Raw genomic sequence first — 23,967 nt, 5'->3', positions numbered from 1 at the left:
CCAAAACATTTTCTACCGTTTTACGATGCTTACGATCTTATCGACAACAACAATTCGTTTATTTATCTCACTTCCAAATGCGACACTCAATTGTACTAGCATATCAATCAATCCAGACCAACGCTAATAAACAAATGTAGATTAGTATGCTACACAAGCATATGCTGCACCTAGGATGATCTATTTAAGCTCAACATTTACTAAATATTGTTCTAATAAGCGATAAGCAAAATGCAAAATAAAAACATAAATGCGTACATTAAACGAAAGGAATAGGTTAGCAATTATTGCTACACATGCAACGTAAGCTTTGGTGCAATTAGTCACAAGTCGCCTCCATGGTCCCGCCATCCCTTGCTGTAACCCGCCACCGACTTTAGCCAGCAAATCCGTTGGGATTGTTTTTCTGCCAGTTCCAGGTGTCCTCGCACATCTCATCCAGTCCCCGTTTGGCGGTCCATCCGAGCTCTTTGGCGGCAAGCGAAACGTCCGCGTAGCTTGCCGCAACGTCTCCGGCACGTCTAGATATAGGAAGGGGATTTATGCATAAGGGTGTGTGTGTGTTACAAAGTATTACACAAATTTACAAGAGTGCTTTACAAGTGGGACGGAAAATACACTTGTTAATGAGGATGAGTAAAGGAGGAGGAACGGTTATTACCTATCTACAATCTCATACTTGACCTCCCTTCCGGATGCTTTCGAGAAGGCTTTAACTACTTCCAACACCGAGTACCCGCGCCCCGTGCCAAGATTATACACACAGAACCCACTAATGGTGCCGCCCGCTAGCTTATCGATTGCTTTCACGTGTCCTTCCGCCAAATCGACGATGTGGATGTAATCGCGCACACCGGTACCGTCCGGTGTGTCGTAGTTGTTGCCAAACACGCGCAAACACTCCCGTCGTCCAACGGCCACCTGCGAGATGTATGGCATCAGATTGTTCGGCTCACCGTTCGGATCCTCCCCGATCCGGCCAGACTTGTGCGCACCGACCGGATTGAAGTAGCGCAACGACACGACCGTCCAGCGCGGGTCCGATTCGCACAGATCTTTCATGATCTCTTCCGTAAAGTATTTGCTTTTACCGTACGGATTGGTGCAGCTACCGGTCGGATGGCTCTCCGTCAGCGGAAGCTTCTGCGGTTCACCGTACACGGTGGCACTTGAGCTATACACAATCTTAAACACGCCGGCCTTGAAATAGAAAATTACGGGTTCTTCATTAGCATGCTTTCTCATGCAGGCCCACCCCAAGCATACCTCCGCCATCACTTCCAGCAAAATGCTCGTTCCGGTGATGTTGTTTTGATAGTACTTCAAAGGAATTCGGCACGATTCGCCGACGGCCTTGAGAGCAGCGAAATGCACCACACAATCAATTTTGTGCTGTAAAAAGTAATTACCCATTAGCGCCAGGCGACGAGGCAGCGGCTGTGTAAACAGCATAGAAATACGGTACATACCTTGTTGAAAACGCTCCGTAATTCATCGCGCTCCCGAATGTCCACGTCATAGAACGTTACGCTACCACCCGTAATTTCCTGCACCCGTTTCAACGATTCTGGCAGCTTCGATCCGGCACCTCCACCGTACGCGTTGCAAAGGTTATCCAGGCAAATGACCGCGTGGCCTGCGTTCAGCAGCTCCAGCACGGTGTGCGATCCGACGAACCCAGCACCACCGGTGACGAGAATGGTAAGCGGCATGATTCCTCCGACTGAGTGCGAGAGGCAAGAACTGGTCTGTGTCACACGATTGCCACGCAAATGCTAACTGTGGTCCAACGGGAGCGTTGGACGACGCGACAGCTCATCTAACAATTGAAGGCGATGGGCGAAAATGGACTGCTTTATGCGACACACACGCATCTCCTCACTCGGCGCGACTGATTACATGGTGCTGTCGGGATGCCTTATCAAACATGAACGGCTTTCAGTGTATGAGCTGGCTGGTCTGTTGATGATAAATTGTTTTCACTTCATTCATCCACCAGTGGAAGTAAAAAAGCAGCGAACAACGCGGAGCAGCAAGCGAGGTTCTGAGCCGTACGGGAACAGCAAATGTAAACAAACAACGTTTGCAACTGACGTACACCGTTTGACATTACACCAACACAGACACAGCATTGGTTTTAAATGCCCATTTTGGGGATGGAATGAAAAGTTACCGACATAGTTAGTGAAGGTTGATAAATTGTAGCAAAAAACGAAATTGGAAATGGCCATTTTTTACTTAAAGATATTTAATGTTGGCCCGTTTCTTTTCATAGTCTTACTGCTCTTATCTACTGCAGTTGGAACAATCCGGTTTGAGTTCTTATCAGCACTCCATCAACAGCTACATCCAACGGGCCGTAATCAGAGAAACAGAAAACCGTTCAATAGCATCACGCCTGCCGTGCGTTCCAATCATATATCTATTTGTAAATAATAAACATTACTTCCACTCTTTTACTACTTCTGATCAAACGTCATACTGAAACGTATTTTATTTGATATTTCTATAAAAGCGATCTTTCTACTCCCAATGCCTCCTCATATCCACCAGTCGTCTTATGCTTATTGCTTATACCCTATTGTACTTCAACGACGAAAGCCATTATCAGATAGGCAGCCATCGATCATGGTTCGCTCGCGAAGAAGCACACGCCTTCAGCAGCTGTCCCTTATCTAATGTCTAGGCGGCATACTTCCAATCACCTTTAATCGATCCCTTAGCTTTTCCAGCAGCGCATCCATCGAAAAGCCGTTGAGTTGCGTCTGGTCCGGACTCAGGATACCGATCCGGGTCGTGTACTCTCGTATCACCTTCCTTGGCGAAAATATCCGCTTCCACCAATGTTCCAGAAAGGGTGCTGTCAAGCCAAAAGGAAGCAGGCGTACATTTCGAGACGATTTCAGCCGAAAGTCTTCCGTTAGGTGCTCCATTTTGAACTGTGGTGGCTCTGTGTTTAGGGGGTCCTAGGGCGATCGCAAAACAAGGAAAACAGTTTGAAACGTAAGGAAAGGTTAAAGCATGCCCAGGGTCAATGGATGGATGCGGTTGGTGCGGGCACAAGTTCATTACCTCGACACTGTTGTATACGGTGGATAGCGTATAGTTTACAAAACAGAGCACGCTGTCGGTCTGGCTCGGTGGACAGGCTGATGCGGCCGCGTCTGGTATTTGGTGTGGTTGAAGCGATAGACCTAGCTTTTGAAATGTTTGACTCGTGCTTAACTTCATGCAAACTTCAATTGTATCCGCAAGCACTTTCAGTATCGTTGCAGGATCGCTAAGCTCCGTGGCTGACTCCTGATAGATGACGGAAGGATTAAATCCTATCCAGCGTTGAGCGGCTTGCTCCTTTAGGACAATGTTCACCTTCGCGTTCGGTTGTATGCCCTGTTTGGAGGTAAGGGTTTGATCGGTTCCAGATTTGGAAAGCGTTTCGATGAACAGTTCTGTAGCGAGCAAACAATAGGGCTGTTCGTTGGGAGGCGTCGGGCCGATCATAGGACTTCCATTGAGCGTGAAGATCGGAGCAATGATTGGGCTTTTGAGAGCGATCTCTAGAGGGACTTCGTCGAGAAGCTTGCTTAGAGTATCGCGTGCCAGAATGTCCGCCTTCGAGAGCAGTTGGTAGTCTTCCAAGCATCTTCCAGCTATTATGAGTTCCTTGGCGAATAGGTAATGTGTTTCAAAGTTGATGCTCACTTCCACTCCTAGCGCTGTTGAAGATGCTGTAATAACAAATGCTGTTACATACCCGGCTCTATATCCATACGTCACCTTCATGTCTTACCCTTGTTGTAGATAATTCTCTGGGGTCTAGCATCAGTCAGCATCTTCAGATTGGGATCGACGGCATACAGCTGTTGAAGCGGCGGGATGAAGCTTGAAGTTTGATTCGTGAACGCAATGCCCGGCTTAGAACCGTGCAGAAACGGATCGATAAACTCGTAACCCAGGTAGTGTGCACTCTCGGCGAAGAGGTACGACACCTCCAACCACAGCTTGGACGGTTCGGATGGTTCCAGAACATCGTTACACCGGCTACCCTTAAGTACTAGAACCGTTTTATTGGTATCCCTGGAAGAGAGATACCTCCCGATGCTTTCCGCCACATGATCCCCGCCCAGTATAATGTACGTAAAGTGACTGTCTAGAATAATCTTGGATGATGCAGCGGCACACGAACACTTAAAGCGCTCCACTAAAACCGCGACTAACATCACTAGTAATCCCGTTCTTCTCATCACGAAAGGCTGCGCTTGCTTGCACTGCTTGCTAGGAACTAATGGTACCTGACCGGTGCGACTGCAGTAAGGTGTAGTATATACACTGCGGAACGGCGTGAAGTTTACACTAACGGATGTTGTTGGAGCTGCTCGCGTCCAATTTAAAACAAGCCCGCGTGGTGTCCCGCAATGCGTCCAGCGCTGTAGCGTCACGCATGGAGCTCGTTTTGTGCAACATGATCATGAACTCTGTCCGCAACATTGGAATGTGACACGCTAAAAATAGCTCAATATTTTTACTCAAGCGAGCCTACTTTTACACAAGAAAGACCACGAAAAAGAGAAAAAAAAAGCGATCGCAGATCGATTGCCGTAATAATCTTCGTTAGATGAGTATTTCCATGAGCCATCGTTTATCTTGCCGTTTCCATATTCTCCACACCCAACGGCGTGTGGCAACGGATAATTAATTTCATTCATCTCCGGCACTCTTCACGGGTGGGGAGCGTACATGAGGTCGCGCCAGATTGATGGCTGTCTTTGGTAACCGTTGATTTGACGTGACTATAGGAGCCGATTTTCCCCCAACATTTCAGTGTCATTAATCGTGCGTATAGAAGACGTGTGCTGTATCGCGAGCGTATTTCGAAACAAGTTCCCTCAACTTTTCATGGCTCCCAAAGCTGGAGCCCCATAGAGATCGGAGAAATAGGTTAGTGCAGTCGATGTTCCTCCTTGAACATTTGCGCCGCTTTTTCTCCGATAAGGAAACTGTGCGCACAGGTATGCCCAGTCGGTGCTTCCGGGATGATACCGACATCAGCCACCCTCAATCGTTTGATGCCGTACACTCGCAACCGATTATCGACGACCGCTTCAGGGTCTTCCGGAGGTCCCATTTTGCAAGTGGCCACCTGAGAAGATCAAAAACACGATTAACACTTTGCTTTGCGCACTGTTTGTGCGCTTTATACATCGATCTACCTGATGCTGGAATGTCGCCGTTAGGTGGCGTACGTGACATCTCCAATAGTCGATCGTGTTGAACGGCATGTACTGACATCCGGGCACTTTACGATTGTACAGCTCGATGCCAAATTTCCTGAGCGGTGCTTTAGTGCTGATGCGAATCACCTCCTTGATGGCGTACACCACCGCATCAACATCACGATCATCCTCAAAGTACTGATACCGGAATGCTGGATGGCTGAAGGGATTAACTGACTTCAGCTCAACCCGTCCGACCGCTCGTGGCTTTAGCAACATTGGCAGGAACATAAAGTTCCTCGTGTTTGCCAACGGTCGGAAGTATTCGTTGAACATCCGGTCGGTCAGATAGTAGGCGTTGCGCGTTCCAGGCGTAGTGTCAATGCTGAACGATGCGAACGCCTGCATCACCTCCACGTCCGGATATTCGGGATCGGGATCTTCGGCAAACGGTGACTTTACGTACAGGAGGCTCTCGACCGAGTTCGATGTGAGCGGCCCAGACCCATTGCGGAAGCGTAGAAACTCTCCTACATTGGTAAGCTGTTCGAAGCTAACAAGATTATCGGTGGGTTCTCGGACGATGAAGATCGGCCCAAAGACACCGCCATGCTCATACACCTTGCGACCGACGGGGAGATCGTGCAGCACCTTAATGCCATGCTGTCGCAGATGCTTTGCCGGACCAACGCCCGAAAGCATCAGCAGCTTGGGACTCTCGAAAGCTCCTGCCGAGAGAATCACTTCCCGGTCAGCGTCTACCTCGTGATATTGCCGTTCATGCAGCAGACGCACGCCGGTAGCTGTTTTTGTATCTGTAAGTAAAGAGTGCCAGAGACAGGTTCTAACGTCGCGCATTTAAAATATGTTCCATGGACGTTTTACCGGGATCGATGAGAATTTTGGTGACCCAGGCTCGTGTTACGATGTGAAGATTAGGCCGGTCCACTATGTCCCGTAGGTAGCTGTTCCCTCCCGTAGCTCGCCTTCCGTTGCGTGTGTGTGCCTGCAGGAACGACACCCCCAAATTATCTCCAGCATTGTAATCGAGATAGCGATAACCGGCCTGCTCGGCACTCTTCACAAACGCCCGAGCGATGTCCGTTCTGCACAAAGATAGACAGAAGAAGTGCGATCCATATAAACGGCACCCAATCAATACCCTTCCTTTATTCACCTGAACGGAGCGTCTTCCACCGACAGTCGACCATCGGTACCGTGGAACCCATTATCACCAAAATCACGAATGTTGGCCGTTTCGATTCGCTTAAACAGCGGAAGCACATCGTTCCAACTCCAACCCTCATTGCCCGCCCGAGCCCATCCGTCGTAATCTCGTCGATTACCGCGCGTAAAGATCACATTGTTAATGATGGACGATCCACCGACACCACGACCATGCGCCCAACTACAACGCCGACCACGCAAGCCGAGACATCCGTTTTGCTGCTTCTCCGTTTCGTATCCAAAATTGTAATCGGTTGACGCAAGTATCGGTCCAATAAGCGGTGAGTCCGTAAACAGCGGGATCTCACCCCTACCGATGTCGAGCAATAGCACTGTCACTGAGGGATCTTCCGAGAGCCGATTCGCTAGCACACATCCTGCAGGACCCGCTCCAACTATGATGAAGTCATACGAGTCCAGCAGCGTATGTCGTCCATAGTTGATCTCTTTCGCGTCGTAGATGAGACTCGTAATATTTCCCAGACTAATCAACGATAGGGAAGGTTGAACGACTCCTAGAAGCAGGAGCAAATATATCACAGCACTGCACGATCGAAACATTCTTCTCTGTCTGTACGACGCTATCACTTCTTAGGACCCAACAGCCGTTTCGTCACACTCCGTACCGCATCGTTTGACGGTTAGCTACGATCTGATCGTGCATAAAGCGTCGAAATTGCTTCGTTCATCAAACGGCGCATCGTAGCTGGCCCAATATCGGGCGCTGCCGCATACCGCGAATGTGGCGGGAGGCTCGGCTAGTAGAGTCGTTACGCACTTCTGGCGCTTACCTTGCCACTACATTTTGCACTCGACACGAACCACATGTGCATGCGGGATGCATCGATGGGCACACATGGCACACGGTGCTGGCCCGCTCGTGCTTACGTTTCTCTACGGCACGAAGTAGAAAAGTGGAGCGATTTGGCCTTGTCCGCTGGTGCGCTTTGGCGCGTGTGTATGTGATCCAAAAAGATCGATCGGTTGTAAACGATCGTCATGCTTTTGGCGATTTCGGAGGTGTCAATTATTGTAGGGTGAGTAGATCATTTAATTGCTATTTAAATCGATAGGTTAGACGCTTTATTTACACTACTCTGTTATGCGTGTGTCCTTACCAGTAGACTCCTGTATATACCCTTCACACTATGCTAAAGAGATAGACTCGATCATTTGCGATCGCGTGCTATCAATAACCTAGTCTTACTTTATTTAGTGGCTACAATTGTAATTCAATTTCGAGGGTAGATTACATTTCCATAATGGTTGCTTATGCACGTTGTTTTATACAATATTCAATAGCAATAGAATAGACAATATAATTCCTGAAAAAGAGTTAGTAAACGAGAAAAAAATATTGTAACGGCTTGAGAGTAAGGTATCCAACCCACCCACAACGGCTCATAGGTGGATCGGGCAAACGTGTAGTAGATTAGTCAAATGGTGTTGACGCCTGTTGCCACAGCCAGAGCGTAGCTTGCACCGGTGTACGCAAAGAATGTCGTCAAGTGGCCGCTGCAGGGCATAGCTGTGGCCGAGCATAATGCGAACTGCCCGCTCCCACCAATGTTAATGCTTCGGTTCATTTATCCACGCCGTTTGCCGTTGTGTGGCAGTGGATTTTTTACATTACCAGCTCGCACCTGGCGCCTCTGCGTACGGTACACCAAGATTGTAACATAATTTTTGGCATTACGAAACACCAACCGCACCGCAACCGAATCAACGGGAGCAAAGCACTACGGGAGCCAAGGTTTTTCGGTTTTGCGTTAAATCGCGCCGTACCGAATTATTTAACACCGATTCGGAGGATTTATGGAAGCCACTCGAAGGAATCCAGCACGGGGTCAATCTTAATCGGGATGAAGCTGTTTTGTACATAGTGCGCTCCTCGCGAGATGACCTTTTTCCTTGGGTGATGAGATTATTGTTACTATTCCTTAAGAGGTAAAATGCGTGTAGGTGAAAGGTCACGCAGCTGTCCGCCTGACAACGCCCATTTGTTTATTTGAATGACCATTCGAATGGTGACCAGAGGAAGGAATGGGCAGGAGGTCGGGAGGAATGCTTTTCCCTGCTTCTGTAGTCCTCCTTTCTGGCCGCATCCCGTACCAGGTCAGCTGCCTTTTCACCGATCACAAACGCAATAGCGGACGTGTGTGCTGTGAACGGGAATGGGACTACGCCGATGTCGACGACCCGTAGCCTTCGCATGCCGTACACCCGTAGCTCATGATCTACGACCGCTTCCGGATCGCTCGGTGGACCCATCTTGCAGGTTGCAACTTGATGGTGGAAGGTAGCCGTCAAGGTCATGACGTGACATCGCCAATACTCATGAGTTCCGAACGGATACTGCTCACAGCCAGGGACTTGCTTGCGGTACAGCTCGACACCGATGCGACGGAAGGGTTCCTGGGAGGTAACACGGATCGCCTCCTGCATACCGTACACGAGGGCTTCAATGTCTCGATCGTCTTCGAAGTAGCGATATTGGAATACGGGATGATGGAAAGGATTGGTGGACTTGAGCCGAAGTTTGCCACGTGTGTACGGTTTCAGCAGCATCGGTAGATACTGGAACGATCGCACATTCATGATCGGACGGAAGTAACCCTCAAACGTGGTGTTGGTTAACCGGAAAGCCCTTGGTGTTCCAGTACCCGTGTCATAGTCAATCGAGGAGAACGCTTGCATCACCTCCACATCCGGCAAGCCTGGATCGGGACTCGCGGCCACCGGAGACTTCACGTACATCAAACTCTCCACCGAGTTGGTTGTGAACACGCCTCGCCCTTTCAGGTACTGGATGAAGTTGCTAAAGTTGATGTCTCCATCCAGGGTGATCGAATTATCGATCGGCTTGCGGACGATAAATACCGGCCCAAACACGCCCGGGTGTTCGTAGAGCAGTTCTCCCACCGGTAAATCCTGCAGCACGGGAACGCCCAACGATTGTAAATGGTCCGCCGGACCAATTCCGGACAGCATCAGCAGCTTGGAGCTTTCAAACGCTCCCGCCGACAGAATAACTTCGTTTTGAGCTTTTACCGACTTTGTTTTGCCGTCTCGAACAAATACCACACCCGTAGCTTCTTTGGTAGCTGTAAATAAATGGAGGTAATCGCTGCAATGAATCACTTCAGTTGACTTTCCTTTTAAGGCAACGCGTACCCTTATTGATGAGCACCTTTGTCACCCAGGCGCGGGTAAGGATGTGCAGATTGGGACGCTTCCGGGCAGGGTAGAGGTAAGCATTGCCACTGGTAACACGACGACCCTGTAGCGTGTTGGCTTGAAGGAAAGACACTCCGATTTGGTCACCGGCATTGTAGTCGCGGTAAGGATAGCCCGCTTGCTGTGCACTTTCGACGAAGGTGGTTGCAATTGTTGATCTGTTCAAGAAGAAGAGGGGTGAAGGGGAGCGGTGAGGGGGATGGAGACATAGTTGAGGCAATTCAAATATATGCATTAAGCGTCAAAAAACAATGAGCCTAGTTCGAACCACAACGGCTCTTCAAACACGTGGGACATCAGATTGCATACCTTTTAGGCGCATACGGGAGAGCTTTGTCGATTTATCGTTCCTGCGAAACAAAATCGAACTGAATCATAAAGCCTTCGTCATTGTCGCCTCTTTTTTTAAAGCTTGTTCAAGGTCAATTCAATCAAACGAAATAAAAGTATACAAAGCTGAACCGACGCTGAAGATTAAAAAAAAAAACTACTGAATTGATACATTACACTCCGTCGGTGCAAAACAGGAATGAACCCATCCCTTGGAGCAGTTTTAAAACGGATTGCATAACGTGCTTCTGACAATACTGCAATGCGCTACTACTACTGGTAATCGGCGGACAGACAAAAAAAAAACGGGCCACCGTAAGCAATTTTTGGCGGGAAACGAAAGACATTGAAATAAAACGGTAACACAGAACGCCGCCTTACGCACATGCTTTCCTTGCGTCTTTAAGACACGTAATGCGAAAAAAAAGTGAAAGGACGCAGAAGGAAAGAGAGTGCACTCTTCCTCCTCTTTGGGCGTCAGGAACAGATGATCGGCGAACCAAGTGCGCCAGTACCGATTGATGAAAAGTATGTCAAAAGAAGCCAATAAAAAATGAATAAAAATAAAATGGGTTGTGTGATTACGGGTGACGAAACACTGCACCGATGAACCGATTTGCTTGAGCGAATATTATTCAAGATTTTTCACGTAGCAGCGATGATCTGGTATGAAAAGCGAAATTTCAAATTTTCCTCTCGCCTATTACGTTTATCGGGAACCGGTTTAGTTTCACCACGCTTTGCAACTCGCCGATGGTCAATCAAACATTAGACACCTCCACAAATTGACTTTGCGAAAGGCTGGGTGGCTTACCGGTCACAACACATGTGTGCTTTTAATGAGCATCATAAACATACGCGCGTGTTTGTAGCGTGTCGGCAAGCCTGCAAGCCGAGCAAACCCATCAAAGCGTTTGATGCATTCTAAAAGTTCAGTTACCTTCTGACCGTCTGGTCACAGCGTCTAACTCAGTCAATCAGGTTTTCCCTCGGTGCTTACACTACAATTACCCACCTGTACGGACAGTCCTCGACGGAGAGTGGACCGTCCCGACCGTGGAACCCATTCCGATCGAAGTCTCGAATGTTCGCACGTTCCGAGCGGATGTGGTACGGCAGCATCTCGTCCCAGCTCCAGCCCGGATTGCCGGCCGCGGCCCAAGCATCGTAGTCCCGTCGGTTCCCGCGCGTGTAGATCATGTAGTTGATGATAGAGGACCCACCGACACCGCGACCATGCGGCCAACTACACTTGCGATCCCACAGACCAAGGCAGCCGCGCGTTTGAACCTCAGATTCATAGGCGAAGTTGTAGTCGGTGGATTGAAGATTCGGAGCCCCAAGTGGGACGGTGGTCACGAGAGGTATCTCCGCACGGCCAGCTTCAAGCAACAGCACCGTCACGGCTGGATCTTCGGTGAGTCTCGTCGCCAGGACACTTCCGGCGGGACCTGCACCGACTATAACGTAATCGTAACGTTTGCGAAGAGTCGGTTGACCATAGTCGATACCCAACCATTGGGAGAAGTCGATGAAGTTCCCGACGGTAAGATTACTTGCTTCGGGCTGGGAGTGTTTGGTGTGAGCGAAGGAGTGTGCTGGTGTTGTAACCAGCAGCAAGATGAGGAAGAACACGACACTCATCATGGAGTATGCTGTCATGGTTCACTAAAGGACCTCTACAATAACTTCACATTCACTTTTCCACACACGATTGCTGTCTACTGCCTAAGGAGAAGATTGAAGTTGGAGTTGAGAGACGTAACACTTTCGATTAGAAAAATATCACCAATTATTAATCGCAAACTTCAATCCAGATGTAGAGCGCTTATTCGCAGACGTCACCTCCTAGCCACGAGATTTAAAATTGATCACCAAACGACTTGTAACGGTCGCTGCATAAACATTGACCATTACGTAAACGAACTAGTCACGAGTTAGACGACTTTTTTCAACCGTCCAGCCGTTCTGCTATCCTTTCCGTAAACATTACTATTACCGTAACACTGGCCAACCTCAAATATGCCGCCCCGAGCACACCGATCAGTGATTTCGCGAACGCACTTGCACCGCCCAACGCTTTCGGAGAGTAATCTGCAACTGCGCACCACGGCGTGCTGCACTTTTACCCAATGCATCGATGAGTATGCTGCATGTCTTCTGATCTGGTTTCTGCACAGTCGAGTGTTGGGGGAGAGAAATGCATGGTGGGTCTGGGTTGCATACAAGCGAACCAATGATGCACATGCAGCTCCAAGCACCGTGTGTGCATCGAGAAGCCGGGTTTTGTGCAACTTGGAAGAATTGTCCAACGGTTTCGTGCAATATTTCATGCTACGATGCGTTCGGGAGATTGGAGCTGAAGGCTAATGTTTTATTCATTTCATGTTTCATGACTTTCAATATTGAGGTGGAGCACTTGATTGGATAATTATGTGAAACCTTGTTTTTTCTTCTAGAAGATAGTTTTTTGGGATGATTTCAAAGGTTAAACGTTAGACTTAAGACTTGTTTTGGTGATAAAATGCATAATTAGTCTTGTGATACTATTCACTCTAATTATTTAAATATAAATCTTTAATTTTGAAGAATGTACTTACTCTCGATAAAGTCTCTTTTTTTTCTTTCGAATAACTTCAACAAGCCCAAATTTGCTAGTATTTCTATCATGTAACGAGTTTCATAAATATTCATTTATTTAATTATCAGTCTATTTAACTTAATATTGCATTTCATGTTGGATGATTGTTGCTTCGGTTTTGGCCACGCTGCTGCTCTTACTATTTGCTATTTGCGTTTTTTGTTTTGCATAATTGTTCTACTATTTGCTGATGATCTCATGGGGGTGTTTTGATCAATTTTACACTCACATACTACATACAACGTTCCTGCCACGCCAGCATTCATGTACACCAAACAAAAAACAATAAACGATTGGTTATGATCCGGATGCGTCCTTCCAGGTGCGTGTCTCTTTGGTGATGAGGATGTTTTTTTAAAGTCGACTTTTTGATTTTCTTTTCACGTTGTTTTGCGGATTGGATTGAGAAGCTCACGAGTAGATTGTCATTAGAATCATCTGAAAAGGAGCGAAGATGGAGATAGTAAGACAGATCCTTTCTGATGCAAGAAGCAGTAGTTACCTCTTCCAACGATAGTGGGCTCGCCTTTGCTTTGGCATCCAGACTGTGGTAGCGCTCTGTGAAGTGAATTCTCTCATTACTAGCTTGCCCTCGAATGCATCCTCGAAGAGTAAACCTACCGTGAGCCAAATGCAATCGTGCCATTGATAGAAGGTATCCCTCCAACGTTATCTGCCTGCTTCGGGTGAATCGACTAACAAGCGCTTCGAGCACTTTATTACTCGCCGTTGCTCCGCCAGCCCACAGCAACCCACGCAGGCAGTAGGAAGACACCTTCGACGCCCAGATCCCTCGACTGAGCGTGGCCGTACCGGAAGAGGAAGGGCCACAGCGTCGAAATGCGGCCTTCCAGAATCGCATCAAGCCGATCAGCGCCGGCACATGCTCGATGGAAAGCCGTCCTCCGAGAGCTGGATCCCGCAACGCTAGCATTCCGCGGCAGAGCTCCAACGATGGGCCACAGTTGATGCCTCCGAGTCCTCGGAATCCTCGATTGTTACCGCCGTGCGCTTTCAGGATGGCTTGCAGCTGAGTGGCGTCTATTTCGTGAGGATAGCGGGCGCGTAGTTTGTAGAGGATTCGCTAGAATAATAGAGAAAAGGACATTAAAGTATAATCGTAATCCCAAAGAAATCCTTTCAATATAAAAGCAGATAGTATTGTATTGCAGATTGCATGCCTTCAGGCGTTTAATTACCACGTTGGAACAACCACTTACAGCATCGATCGTACGCTCGTCACAAAACTCCGCCGCAATGTTGTGTATCACCAGATTCTCCTCATTCACCTCCCATACGTCCGTGTGCTGATCGGCGAAAATTCGCAGCAGGAACCTACCCTCGCGATGTTGTGCCGCGTGTGGCATCACCACAAAGTCACCCGCCGGCAGCGCGAAGAACGTTGCGATCTCGCGTAGATTCGACAGTGGCGCAAAGTCTAGCGGCATCTGCTCGCTCACGTACTGTGGTGTAACACGCTGCATCCCTGGCGGTACCTCGTAGATGGTGAATCCGATCTCCTCATCCTCGTAGTTCCGGCTACGGTAGCATTCGTACTTCTGTGCCACGGCCACAACGACATGCGCCTTGGACGGATGGCCCGGAGGAACTCGGATGCGAAACTGAGGGTTGGTGGCGGTCGTCTCGATGAACTTGTGTGGACCTCCGGCATTAAAGCCGGCGCGCCATTGTCGTACGGCAAGTGCTGCTCGCCAGGGGGCGCGTGTGTGCAGTCCCGGCTCGAGTGCCCAATCGTCCGGTCCGATGTGTGCCAGCCAGATGACGACGAAGCGCGTTAGAAACTCGTTCACCGACATCCAGAACTCACAGTCATTGGAAGAGCGCGAGGAGAGCAGTTCTCGATCACGCTCGTTTAGAGCGTTCCATTCCCAGCTTCGTTCGGACCAAGCTCCACACCAAACACCACCCCATTCGCCACCGATCCAGGGACTGCGCAGTCGAATGAGGCTTGTATCACCACCCGAAGAGCCACTGCCGCTGTGTGTGACAGAGTCGTTCGAGTTGGCTCTCACTCGGGCAAGTCCGGTTACGCAGTACGGGTGTTCCGTCAGCAATCCTGAGCGTCGTCTTTTGGTCTCCTTTTCCTGATAATGGTGCAAAAAGGACACGATGAGGGGGATAACTCTTGCAAGAGGAGACTCCAACGGTACTCACCAGTCCACTAATGGCGATCAAGAGCGTAGATCTGGGCACAGCTCCACCTAACAGAGGTCCACTGGGAGGCACACTCTGGACGACTGCTCCCGTTAGATCCTGGAGGGCTCGTCCCACTGTTCCGTACTTCAAGAAGGTATATCCTCCATACAATCTGATGAAGGAAGCAAATGATTCAATTTCTGGAATCTGGAAGAAGCTCAGCAAATGGCACAGGACTTACTTGGCGTATGCTTTCTCCAACAGAGCCGCCCAGAAGATGTCTGGCTGGGCGCAGTGCATGTGTGCTGGACGGTCTCCACGAGTGGGCAGCCGGTCATCAACTCGCACCTCTATCCATTTGCCCCACTGCCAGAAGCGGAATCTGTCGGAAAGAACATCAATTAACATAACTTTTTTATATCCAGTATAAACCTACAAATTTTCTGATCAACCTAATGCTGTTTATGCTGCCCTTACAAGGGTGCAACATTGTGTATGCTCAAACAAAACATCCACTTATTGACATATAAATATTAGCTCATAAAAGTAAGGCCAACAAACCATCAACATCGTGTCGTGACGCGTAATTTCTCCCACAAAAGAGCACCAAGCAAATCAAACGCAATCGAACAGCACGTCATGATTTGCTCGTTGAATTATGCTTCGTGCACTTTTCCCGAAGTTAAAATCCTCACTCCCATCACTTACACCTCAAGTAGCGATTGCCCCCCCTGCCCCAGCGCGGCACAACACGCGGTTGTCGGAGGTGACAAATTGTAAGCGGAGTACCGAACGACCTGTCTCGCATCACCGTTAGCTACCCGATTACTTAATCGCCAATTGTGAGATATGTCTCTCTTGTTTGGTTGTGTACAGCGCAAACATAAAACCCATCTTCTCTAATTCGCGGTGACATTGAAGCCCAACCGTATACGAGTGCGGGTAGCTACGAAATCGAACCGGACCAACGCACCACAGGCAAGACAGGTTTGTTGGCCTAATGACCTGACTTGGCGCGGCGTGCCGTATCTCGAGAGTCATAAAAACGAAACAGATGGGTTCACTTCATTCTGCAGCCAAAACTCATCAAAGACAATTAAACTTCTATCAAACGCGGATCTAACGGCCCGATCGAGCGCGCGAACTTGTAGTAGCGGCAGTAAAATATTCCAAGGCTAACCAGTATTTCCATGGTACGGTTCTCCCGTCTGGAGTCGTCTACGCGCGGGCATGCGTTCTGTGACATCTTCTTCGCTCCAAGGGAGATGCGTTGTTGACACAAGTGCAAATCCTCTCCATACCCCGGATGGGCATATCGTGTCGATAATGTGGCCACGTTCGGTCACCTCTCTCACTCGCTCACAAACCTTAACCGATTACAAATCGCGATTAGTCGTCTTGCGGAAACCTCAGCTGGATAAGAGCCTCCCCTCGGTCGGTTGACTTGTGTGTGACCTCTTCACTTTCGCTGCAGCCGATCGATGTTTGTGCAGTGGTGAGAAGCGTTCGTGACTTGTCGCGGGATGAGGATCGTCGAACGGGCCCGGAGGATCCCATCGGCGCTTATATCATTCGCGTACGGTGCCGTGTGTCGTGCAGCTCGTCGTCTGAGTGTGCGGCTCGTACGAAGGAATTAATTAATCAAACCGCGGCAACGAAGAACGAAGATGTTTCCTACAGTGCAGCATCGTCGCTCTATCGGTCAAGGAGTCAATCGGCATTAAATGGGCTATCGACTTTAGTTCATCGCTTTGTTCGGTGTGCGATCGTGTGCGATGGTAATTAATTTGTGATGAAACTGTGACACGAGTGTCGAGAAGTGATGTTTAGAAACAAATCGAATTGAAAATTCTGTAAACTGCGCTTCAATATGTACAAACTAATGCTCAAAAGTAAGTTTAGTGAGTGATGTAAGTGTTTGAGAGTGAGTGAGCTAATAAAAATCCTAAAATTCGCAGAACCCCTAGCCATAAGTCCTCGATACTGTCACTTTCTGTTTGGAATCCTATGTGGTTGGATTCTTTCGAGAGTGATACACGATTGGTCAACGATGGAGAGCTCATATCGACTCACCAACCATCAGGCTCCCGTTATGAACATCACAGAAAGGGTTCGTGTGCTATGCTGGGTAATGACCACACCTGCAAACCATCAGAATAAAGCCATCCACGTTAAAGCGACCTGGGGCACACGATGCAATAAACTTCTGATCATGAGTTCCGTGGCTGATCCCACTATCGATAGCATTGCGCTGCCCGTTGGAGAAGGCAGGGAGAGCCTCTGGAATAAGACACGCGAGGCATTCCGATATATTTACGCTCATCATCTGGAGGAGTACGATTGGTTCTTAAAGGCAGATGACGACACGTACGTTGTGGTGGAGAACCTGCGCTACTTTCTTTACCCATATTCACCGGAGTTGCCGATCTATTTCGGAAGTAAGTTCCGCTATCCGGAATATGTGAAGCAAGGCTATTTCTCTGGCGGCGCTGGGTACGTCCTTAGCCGGGAAGCACTGAGACGTTTTTACGAGCAAGCACTGCAGGATGAGGAAAACTGCTCATCTGATTACGACACGGAGGATCTTGAAATGGGTTGGTAGATTGATCCCTAATCTCTTCAGCTGCATAAAGTCACGTGTCCTTTACATCCACAGGAAAGTGTATGGAGAGCGTGAACGTTACGGCAGGCGATTCGCGGGACCATTTGGGCAGAAAGCGATTCCTTCCCATGGATCCCATCTACCATCTGGCCGAGCCAGATGATCCTAGCTTTTGGTACAACGAATACTCGTACTATAAACCTTACTACGGTAAGAATTGCTGCTCGGATCTAGCCATCAGCTTTCACTACATACCCGGGAGCCATATGCACATGATGGACTACCTGATCTACGATCTGCATGCGTGGGGATCGACCTATCAGTATCCACCGTTGGCCAAAGCGAAAACACTAGACGAAATAAGAGCCGTTGCGGGTCCATACCCCATAAGCACTTTACGGCCGAGAACGGAAACGACTACGAATACATTTAGCATGGAATCGATGGACCAAGCAACCTCATCTATCGAATCATCATCGTAGCGTGTTACAATTTGGTTGTTCTAAGCTAGTCATTTTCAAAGATTGACAGAAAATTTCTGAAATATCTCCTATTTCTTTTTCAATAAGTGTTTTGTGTAAATAAAAACGAAATTTAACGAAAATGCTGCTTCGATACGACTAGTGTCGCAGGAGAAACGCTTCGCGCACATCGGATTGCATACATTCAGGCGTATTTGTTCAATACGAAGCGTTTCATCGCCAAACACACATTATTTATCAAGTAAATTTGTTAATGGTAGCATCGTTAAAGCGGTGATAACAGTTCGCCGTATAAATTTAACACCTACTTGAACATTCCACAGTATCCGTTGGCCGTGTCGAAGGTTTGTTCCGGTGGGACGACACGCTCCAGAAGTCTGGGCAGTTGCGATAAGCATCCAAGCGCCGCCAGTAAGCTAGGGTCACCGGGTCCCACTGGTTCGGGGAGTTCTCGAGCGGTGAGTGGTGTTCCCGGTGGAGCAATGCGAAACTGAGGTCTTGCACACATATCCTGCAGCGGTGAAAGAGTAAACAAATCATGAATGAATGATCGTACGTCGAGTGAGCAGACTGCACAAGCTTACGTGAGGTCGCATCCAGACGATTTGTTTCTTCTTGGACAGTGTTCGTGGCGTTGGAGGGAACTCCAGGTCTTCGTGCAGTCCTCCAGGGCCTCGGGTGAGAACTCCGTTCATGTGACGTCCGTTCGGTAGCGTGCCGTTACCGTTCGCCGTGATGACCTCGGCCGATCGGGGTCGGGACAGTGTTGACTGATGATCCTGCATACCGCCATTGGTCCAGCCCCGTAGCTTCGGCCCAACACCGTCTGAATGGGGAAAAGAGCATAAGCGAGAGTGTCGAACAGTGTCAATTAATCCATTTCACGAGCATTTGACTCAGCGCGAGTGTGCGCCCGGCAAAAGTGGCCGCCAATAAAGAAAAGTGATGAATTGGAGGAAAGTTATTTGAACAGCCATGGAACGATGCTCACTGGCCACAAAAGAGCCAATCAATCACATGAACAGGCGGATGGATGTGAGTATGTGGGTGAGTGTTGGAGCTACTTACTTGTGTAATACTTGTCCGTGGCAGTGAACTCACCTGTGAAAGGAAAAACACAGAAGGAAGGCACACATGAATGCATGGCGGTGAGGTTTTGGCGTTTATGAGATCGTTTACGATCGGAGAAAAGTCAATTGAGGCTAGTGAGTGTAAAAATTATCGCTTTCTCGTGGAACTCGAGAAGCAGGAAGCAAGGGAAGCGTATTCAAGTGGGCTCGATTCTTTTGACACTGTAACACTTGCTCTCAATTCGGTTCGTCTCGTGTCCGGCGCTACCGATTTTCACGAGCACGATCGTTAAACACATACACTTAGGACACTTGCGTTGGCCTAGAAACCAAAGTTGCTACCGGAAAAAAAACCGCCAATGGTTTTGCGAGTGAAAAAGGGGGGCAATTTAAACATTTTGGAAGATTTTTTGAGGGCAATACAGATTGAGTGATGGAAAATGCTGGATGCCACAAAGGTTTGATGAGCGATTAATCAAACCAGTCGAGATTGTATCAAGAACTTTACGCGAGTCCAAAAGATGCTGTCACAGATTCCGTAAAAAGCATAAGGTTCCTCCTGACGATGCTAACAGAGCCCACGTGGATGATGGCCCAAGTCACTACTGTCACAACAGTGATTTGACATGAATTATTCAGCAAAATTAGTCGCACGATAAGCGTATGCACTAGGCAGCATATGGTGTGTCTCTCCATGTCTTTCGGGGTCGGAGTCCGTTAGAGTAAAGTTAGGTTAGGCTAGCGAGTGCACCGTCGAAACAAGCTGGGTTCCCCAACAACAACGAGAGAAGTCAAGATCTGCTCTTGTACGCTCGTTACTCTGGGTCGAGTTTTCTTCGTCTTTTCAAGCGTCGCTCCAAACAAGCGTGCATGACTAACCTCGGCATGGGAAAATGTCAATTCCCGGTCGCCACGGACGGAAACCCACTCCAGACCATGCTTGGCACCATGCTTGGGAGCCATAAAAGCGGCATGAATCATCGAGCCCCTCCCTCCCTCTCTGTCGGTGGCGTTGTTGGAGCGGGACTGGGCAGCAAACTGCATACACCACTTCACCTTCACCGAGGGCCTCCAAAGTTGAAGTTTTCCAAAACAACTCACCAGCTGTGGTGCAGTCGCCCGGTCGCACAAGCCCCGTGGTCAGAAGCATTTACCTGGCTCGTTTAGCAAAAGACCAGCAGGACGGTGTAATGGACGTCCGCAGCCGAGCTAACCACTCGTGAGCAATAAAAGTGTATCAATTTCTGCTCATTAGCCCTGCGGGACAACACCAAAGACGAAGATGATCCGTCCACTCTCGGCCAGCAGCGAAAGATGTAGGACAAGCTGTTACTGCTGCGATTTACCTGACCATCGACCGCCCAGCAGCTGGAGCTCGACAATTTGTGTGCGCGGTAGGAGCGCTGGACTCACCAACAGCACCGAGGCGAACAAATTGGCGATGTTTATCGAAACGTCCCGCGTGCCGGACGTGGACGCTGGAGTCTTCGGCTTTTGCAAATTAAATCAACGCGAAAGAAAGTGGCTAGCGTGACAGGAAGCGTGATCAAGCGGTGATCTTTAGTTGGGGCACTAGCGATCATAAAAGCGTGGAGAGTCTCTTTTTTCCGGAGGTAAAATGAAGACATAATTTAGGATATTGAGACAATAGTTGGGAGAGTAAAGCGGCTGATAAGATCACGAGCAAATCGGCCACTCGTCTTTGATTTTAGTCTCCCTGATCTTCCCGCAATCCGCAATGACCATTTTTCGGCAGCGAAACCAGTGAGGTCTATGACATCCGGACCAAAGATTGGAGACATGTCTAATGTGACCCGAGCGGCTCGATGTGACGACACGGTCCGGACCGCGTCAGATGCGATTACGAATGTCAGCGAGTAATTGATTTATGGGTAACGCTTACTGCCTGAGACTTAAGCCTGCAGGTTAAGTTCTTCGCCGGGCCGATTCTAATCGCCGACGTTCCGTGGAAATCCTAAGCCCTGTTCCGTCACGCCCAATGTACACGGGTGGGATCGAGCGGGAATTTAATAGGTGGAAATTAGCATCGGACTGCGGAACAATGGCGGATCAGATCAAAATGAAAGGCCCGCCGTTGTTTTGGCCATTTGTCATCGATCTGCGGGGTGCGGCGTGCCTTTCGGTTGACGAACTAATAAAAACAAACGACTTAAACGACTGGCTAATTAAATGTCTCCCTGGAATCATAAGCGGCGTGTCGCTTTTTTTGAGGAATTTCCGGTAAGAAGGAAATGCTGATTACATTTTTGAGGTTATTCCTCTCACGCGGATAATTGTAATGTCGGATTTTTCGAACGGAAAAGCTGTCTTTAATACTAATTCTCAACGGCAGCAAGTGGATGGACGAGCGAATGTGGACATGCTTCATGCGAATTATTATTATAAAACTGATTCGACAGGGAAAGCATCTCCACTTGCTCCCTCTGCTTTCTACAATATAGCTGGACGAGGTCATTAAACGAACTCAACTCGCTTTGGAGTACGGATAGGGCTGGGTGTTCGAAGAACCGATTACGCTGATTGATGAATGCAGCAAAAGTCCCTATTCAGCTGCTTCCTGATGCAGACAAATCAGTGGGTTGTATTATTTATGCACCGGCCGCCATAGAAAATGGACACCGTCGGGGGACCTCCCAGACGGCAACAATGTAACAACACTAACGCTAGATATTGAGAGCACCGAGCAGTGATCGATGGTCCTCTCGGTCTACGACGGAAGCCGTATCGGTTGCATCGAATCCTATCCGTTCGAGCCCGGCCCGACCTACTGGGCAAGGGCTTTCTGGGCAGGGTGAGTCAGCTCGATACCGTGTTTCGTAACCAGTGTGTCCCAGGGAAAGAAGGCAAGGATACATTCAACAGGGTGTGTTCCTATTATTAAACTATGTCATGCTGAAGTGCTCATGCAAGATCCCTCGAGGGACGTCGAGACATGACGCGTTTAATCAAACAAAACTCGTGCGCTCGCTATCCCTCATTCTTGGGGTGTTAAACCTCGGTACAATTTTCCAATAAAACTCATGCTTATTACCATACACTCATATCTCATTTGTACTGGAGCGCGAAAACAAAACACAACACAAAGTGTTCCCACTGCACAAGCTCTGTGTGTGCAAACAGGTTCTGGGCTTCTGCATGGTCCACGGCCCAACCCAAACGCCAAGCTCCGTTAGGCTTCAGCACCGTAATCGAATTGATTTCAATTCTCAACCGACCGCACTCGGCAGCACGTGGAGGAATCCGGCTCCAATTCCGAACCCATGTTTTAGCGCCATTTACCCAACCGGTGGCCTCGCCCAACCAGCAGGAACGCAGACTTTGACCTCCGTGCCCTCCGAAGGGGGTTCGCTTCTTGCTGACGGATTCTAGCGAGGCTGCAGTTTCGCCCGGCCGAAGTTATGTAACCGTCAGGCCGTCGTTATCTGCCCAAAGGTATCGACAAGCTCGGTGGTCACCCTTGCGCCTCCCGGATGCACTTCCCTCGCACGTGAAGGCTTCTTAAGCTCGGTGCTTTACGAGCTTATCGGGGCTTGTTATCGGGCGAGCACTTGTACAAATGACATCGACACTTCGGACGTTCATTAAACGAGGCAAAGAAAGAAAGGCTAAATTGAACTCCCGGCAGATAAATCTAACAGGAGCAATCCGAATCCGGATGGAGAAAGGAAAACGAACCAACAAAAAAAAAAAGAAGGTTCGTCGCTTAACCACCTTTTCGCTCTTTTCTCTCTCTCTCTCTCGATTGCCTTACCGTTCCTTATGGGTTCGCTATGGAATGGAGGAGTGGGAGATTAACGAGCGACCAGCGAGCGAACGAGTTCTGAATGAAAATTCTTCCAGCACTTGCGCGTTTGGGTAAAGGACGGAGAAGCAGAAGCAAAAAGGGAAAACTGTCGGGCGCAGTGGCGAGCTTTAATCATTACCGTTCCCTTTCTGGAGCAGGTTCCACGTACGATGAGCGCTGAGGTTAATATATCTTTTAATGCCCGAGCCCTTGCACGAACCCGCGTGAACCACCGCACCGCAGCCGAGAAGGGTTTGCCTTATTCGGCAGCATTCTCCGGTTGGGAGTTGGGTTTTGGCTTTGGCGCACTGTGCGCAGACATTTTGCAACTACAAGAACTAGCGAAAGACAGGGAGGCAGGGGGGCAGCAAGAGACGGAGCGGAGGACTGTGGAGACAGCCGCGGTGCGTGCTCGGATGCATAAATGTTCCGCTTTGCTGCTGCTGCTGCTGTTGGAGTTGCTGGAGCTGCGACTTTTGCTGCTGCCATAATTGGGATGTTTCTTTGTTCTCGCGCTTGGAGCTAAACGTGCAGAATTGTGCTCCCGTTGTCAATCGGCTTGAGATGTTGTTGAAATTAAATAAATATTTTATAACGACTATTAGCTACAAGGAGAAAGCTTTTAGGATACTTCTCAGTACTTTAGGCAGATTTGAGGAGCGATTGCTGCGAGACCTAGAAAGTGCTATCTCGCAATCGTCTGTTGATAACTCTACGAAAGGAAAACCCAGAGACCCGGATTGCAAGTCTTGAGGTGCAGTTTTAAGCAGTCCATTGAAGGGAGTGTGAGCATCGATGTGTGGGAAAAAGCGAGTTAAAAATAAATAATCAAACATTACTTCACCTCGCCTTATTGACAGCTGTAATTTATGCATCGATTATCAAAAATTGTGATGATCAATCTCTTACCTAAGCATCACAATTTTTGGAGGAAAAATCACCCTTGCCATCTCTTTAGCTGCACAACTCGGTAAGTAGCCCTTTCCCGGCTTTCCCAACTCAACTGCAAAAAACTGCATCGATCGTCTTCGAGCGTCGGTTATGCAAACATAGAAATTAATCCAACGCCTATTCCGACGCAACAAAAAACACCACATCTCATCGAAAAGGTCGTACGACTTCTTTGGACGGCACCTGGGAACTGCGTCTTGAGCGTGGCCGATGATGATGGCGATGATGCAACGCGAGGGAAAATAATAGCAA

At 48.7% G+C, this 23,967-nt stretch overlaps 5 protein-coding genes across 11 annotated transcripts in view; 1 reads left to right on the top strand and 4 right to left on the bottom strand.

The window, feature by feature from the left end:
• Positions 1-18: 18 nt before the first annotated feature.
• Positions 19-2,100, bottom strand: LOC118503095 (UDP-glucose 4-epimerase). Its single transcript, XM_036035993.1, has 4 exons — positions 1,470-2,100; positions 1,267-1,392; positions 662-1,200; positions 19-521 (listed from the first exon to the last, which is right to left on the bottom strand). Exons 1-4 carry the CDS (start codon positions 1,710-1,712, stop codon positions 377-379), a joined length of 1,053 nt encoding a protein of 350 aa, XP_035891886.1. The 5' UTR covers positions 1,713-2,100; the 3' UTR covers positions 19-376.
• Positions 2,101-2,454: 354 nt separating this feature from the next.
• LOC118503093 (glucose dehydrogenase [FAD, quinone]-like) lies at positions 2,455-7,117 on the bottom strand. The gene is made up of 6 exons (XM_036035987.1): positions 6,391-7,117; positions 6,099-6,319; positions 5,211-6,028; positions 3,791-5,140; positions 3,073-3,728; positions 2,455-2,966 (listed from the first exon to the last, which is right to left on the bottom strand). The coding sequence occupies exons 1-4, from the start codon at positions 6,999-7,001 to the stop codon at positions 4,940-4,942; spliced, it is 1,851 nt and encodes a 616-aa protein (XP_035891880.1). The 5' UTR covers positions 7,002-7,117; the 3' UTR covers positions 2,455-2,966; positions 3,073-3,728; positions 3,791-4,939.
• Positions 7,118-7,505: 388 nt separating this feature from the next.
• On the bottom strand, positions 7,506-12,092 carry LOC118503090 (glucose dehydrogenase [FAD, quinone]-like). Of its 2 annotated transcripts, none has more exons than XM_036035980.1 (4): positions 12,007-12,092; positions 11,023-11,735; positions 9,615-9,835; positions 7,506-9,544 (listed from the first exon to the last, which is right to left on the bottom strand). In XM_036035980.1, the coding sequence occupies exons 2-4, from the start codon at positions 11,667-11,669 to the stop codon at positions 8,445-8,447; spliced, it is 1,968 nt and encodes a 655-aa protein (XP_035891873.1). In that variant the 5' UTR covers positions 11,670-11,735; positions 12,007-12,092; the 3' UTR covers positions 7,506-8,444. The 2 variants fall into 2 exon arrangements, with proteins under 2 accessions (XP_035891873.1, XP_035891874.1); XM_036035981.1 differs by having other exon boundaries at positions 12,023-12,092.
• Positions 12,093-12,665: 573 nt separating this feature from the next.
• Positions 12,666-23,967, bottom strand: part of LOC118503088 (calpain-11-like) — a 36,523-nt gene continuing 25,221 nt past the window's right edge. For 5 of the 6 annotated variants that reach the window (XM_036035972.1, XM_036035975.1, XM_036035976.1 and 2 more), the window contains exons 3-11: positions 18,958-18,990; positions 18,474-18,715; positions 18,198-18,400; positions 15,047-15,187; positions 14,824-14,977; positions 13,848-14,753; positions 13,270-13,732; positions 13,151-13,206; positions 12,666-13,086 (exon numbers count right to left, since the gene is read on the bottom strand). In XM_036035972.1, coding sequence (XP_035891865.1) covers positions 13,060-13,086; positions 13,151-13,206; positions 13,270-13,732; positions 13,848-14,753; positions 14,824-14,977; positions 15,047-15,187; positions 18,198-18,400; positions 18,474-18,715; positions 18,958-18,990 — 2,225 coding nt within the window. In that variant the 3' untranslated portion in view covers positions 12,666-13,059. The remainder of the gene's footprint in view (positions 13,087-13,150; positions 13,207-13,269; positions 13,733-13,847; positions 14,754-14,823; positions 14,978-15,046; positions 15,188-18,197; positions 18,401-18,473; positions 18,716-18,957; positions 18,991-23,967) is intronic. The other variant, XM_036035978.1, reaches the window with a different exon arrangement.
• On the top strand, positions 15,718-18,011 carry LOC118503089 (glycoprotein-N-acetylgalactosamine 3-beta-galactosyltransferase 1-like). The gene is made up of 3 exons (XM_036035979.1): positions 15,718-16,697; positions 16,764-17,399; positions 17,462-18,011. The coding sequence occupies exons 1-3, from the start codon at positions 16,676-16,678 to the stop codon at positions 17,887-17,889; spliced, it is 1,086 nt and encodes a 361-aa protein (XP_035891872.1). The 5' UTR covers positions 15,718-16,675; the 3' UTR covers positions 17,890-18,011.

This window comes from Anopheles stephensi, chromosome 2, assembly GCF_013141755.1.
Source record: "Anopheles stephensi strain Indian chromosome 2, UCI_ANSTEP_V1.0, whole genome shotgun sequence".
NCBI lineage: Eukaryota > Metazoa > Arthropoda > Insecta > Diptera > Culicidae > Anopheles > Anopheles stephensi.
Note: the sequence above shows the minus strand (reverse complement) of the source record. Positions and strands in the feature narration are given on the sequence as shown.

Bases quoted from the DNA above. Each gene is read 5' to 3' on its own strand.
- LOC118503095 (XM_036035993.1), bottom strand. From the start codon at position 1,712: ATGCCGCTTACCATTCTCGTCACCGGTGGTGCTGGGTTCGTCGGATCG. The intron at 1,393-1,469 runs GTATGTACCGTA...TACTTTTTACAG, and splicing joins TACGGAGCGTTTTCAACAAG to CACAAAATTGATTGTGTGGT. The intron at 522-661 runs GTAATAACCGTT...TCCTATATCTAG, and splicing joins AAGTATGAGATTGTAGATAG to ACGTGCCGGAGACGTTGCGG.
- LOC118503093 (XM_036035987.1), bottom strand. From the start codon at position 7,001: ATGTTTCGATCGTGCAGTGCTGTGATATATTTGCTCCTGCTTCTAGGA. The intron at 6,320-6,390 runs GTGAATAAAGGA...ATCTTTGTGCAG, and splicing joins GTGGAAGACGCTCCGTTCAG to AACGGACATCGCTCGGGCGT. The intron at 6,029-6,098 runs GTAAAACGTCCA...CTTTACTTACAG, and splicing joins CAAAATTCTCATCGATCCCG to ATACAAAAACAGCTACCGGC.
- LOC118503090 (XM_036035980.1), bottom strand. From the start codon at position 11,669: ATGACAGCATACTCCATGATGAGTGTCGTGTTCTTCCTCATCTTGCTG. The intron at 9,836-11,022 runs GTGGGTAATTGT...CTTCTTGAACAG, and splicing joins GTCGAGGACTGTCCGTACAG to ATCAACAATTGCAACCACCT. The intron at 9,545-9,614 runs GTACGCGTTGCC...ATTTATTTACAG, and splicing joins AAAGGTGCTCATCAATAAGG to CTACCAAAGAAGCTACGGGT.
- LOC118503089 (XM_036035979.1), top strand. From the start codon at position 16,676: ATGTACAAACTAATGCTCAAAA. The intron at 16,698-16,763 runs GTAAGTTTAGTG...TAAAATTCGCAG, and splicing joins GTACAAACTAATGCTCAAAA to AACCCCTAGCCATAAGTCCT. The intron at 17,400-17,461 runs GTTGGTAGATTG...TTACATCCACAG, and splicing joins CACGGAGGATCTTGAAATGG to GAAAGTGTATGGAGAGCGTG.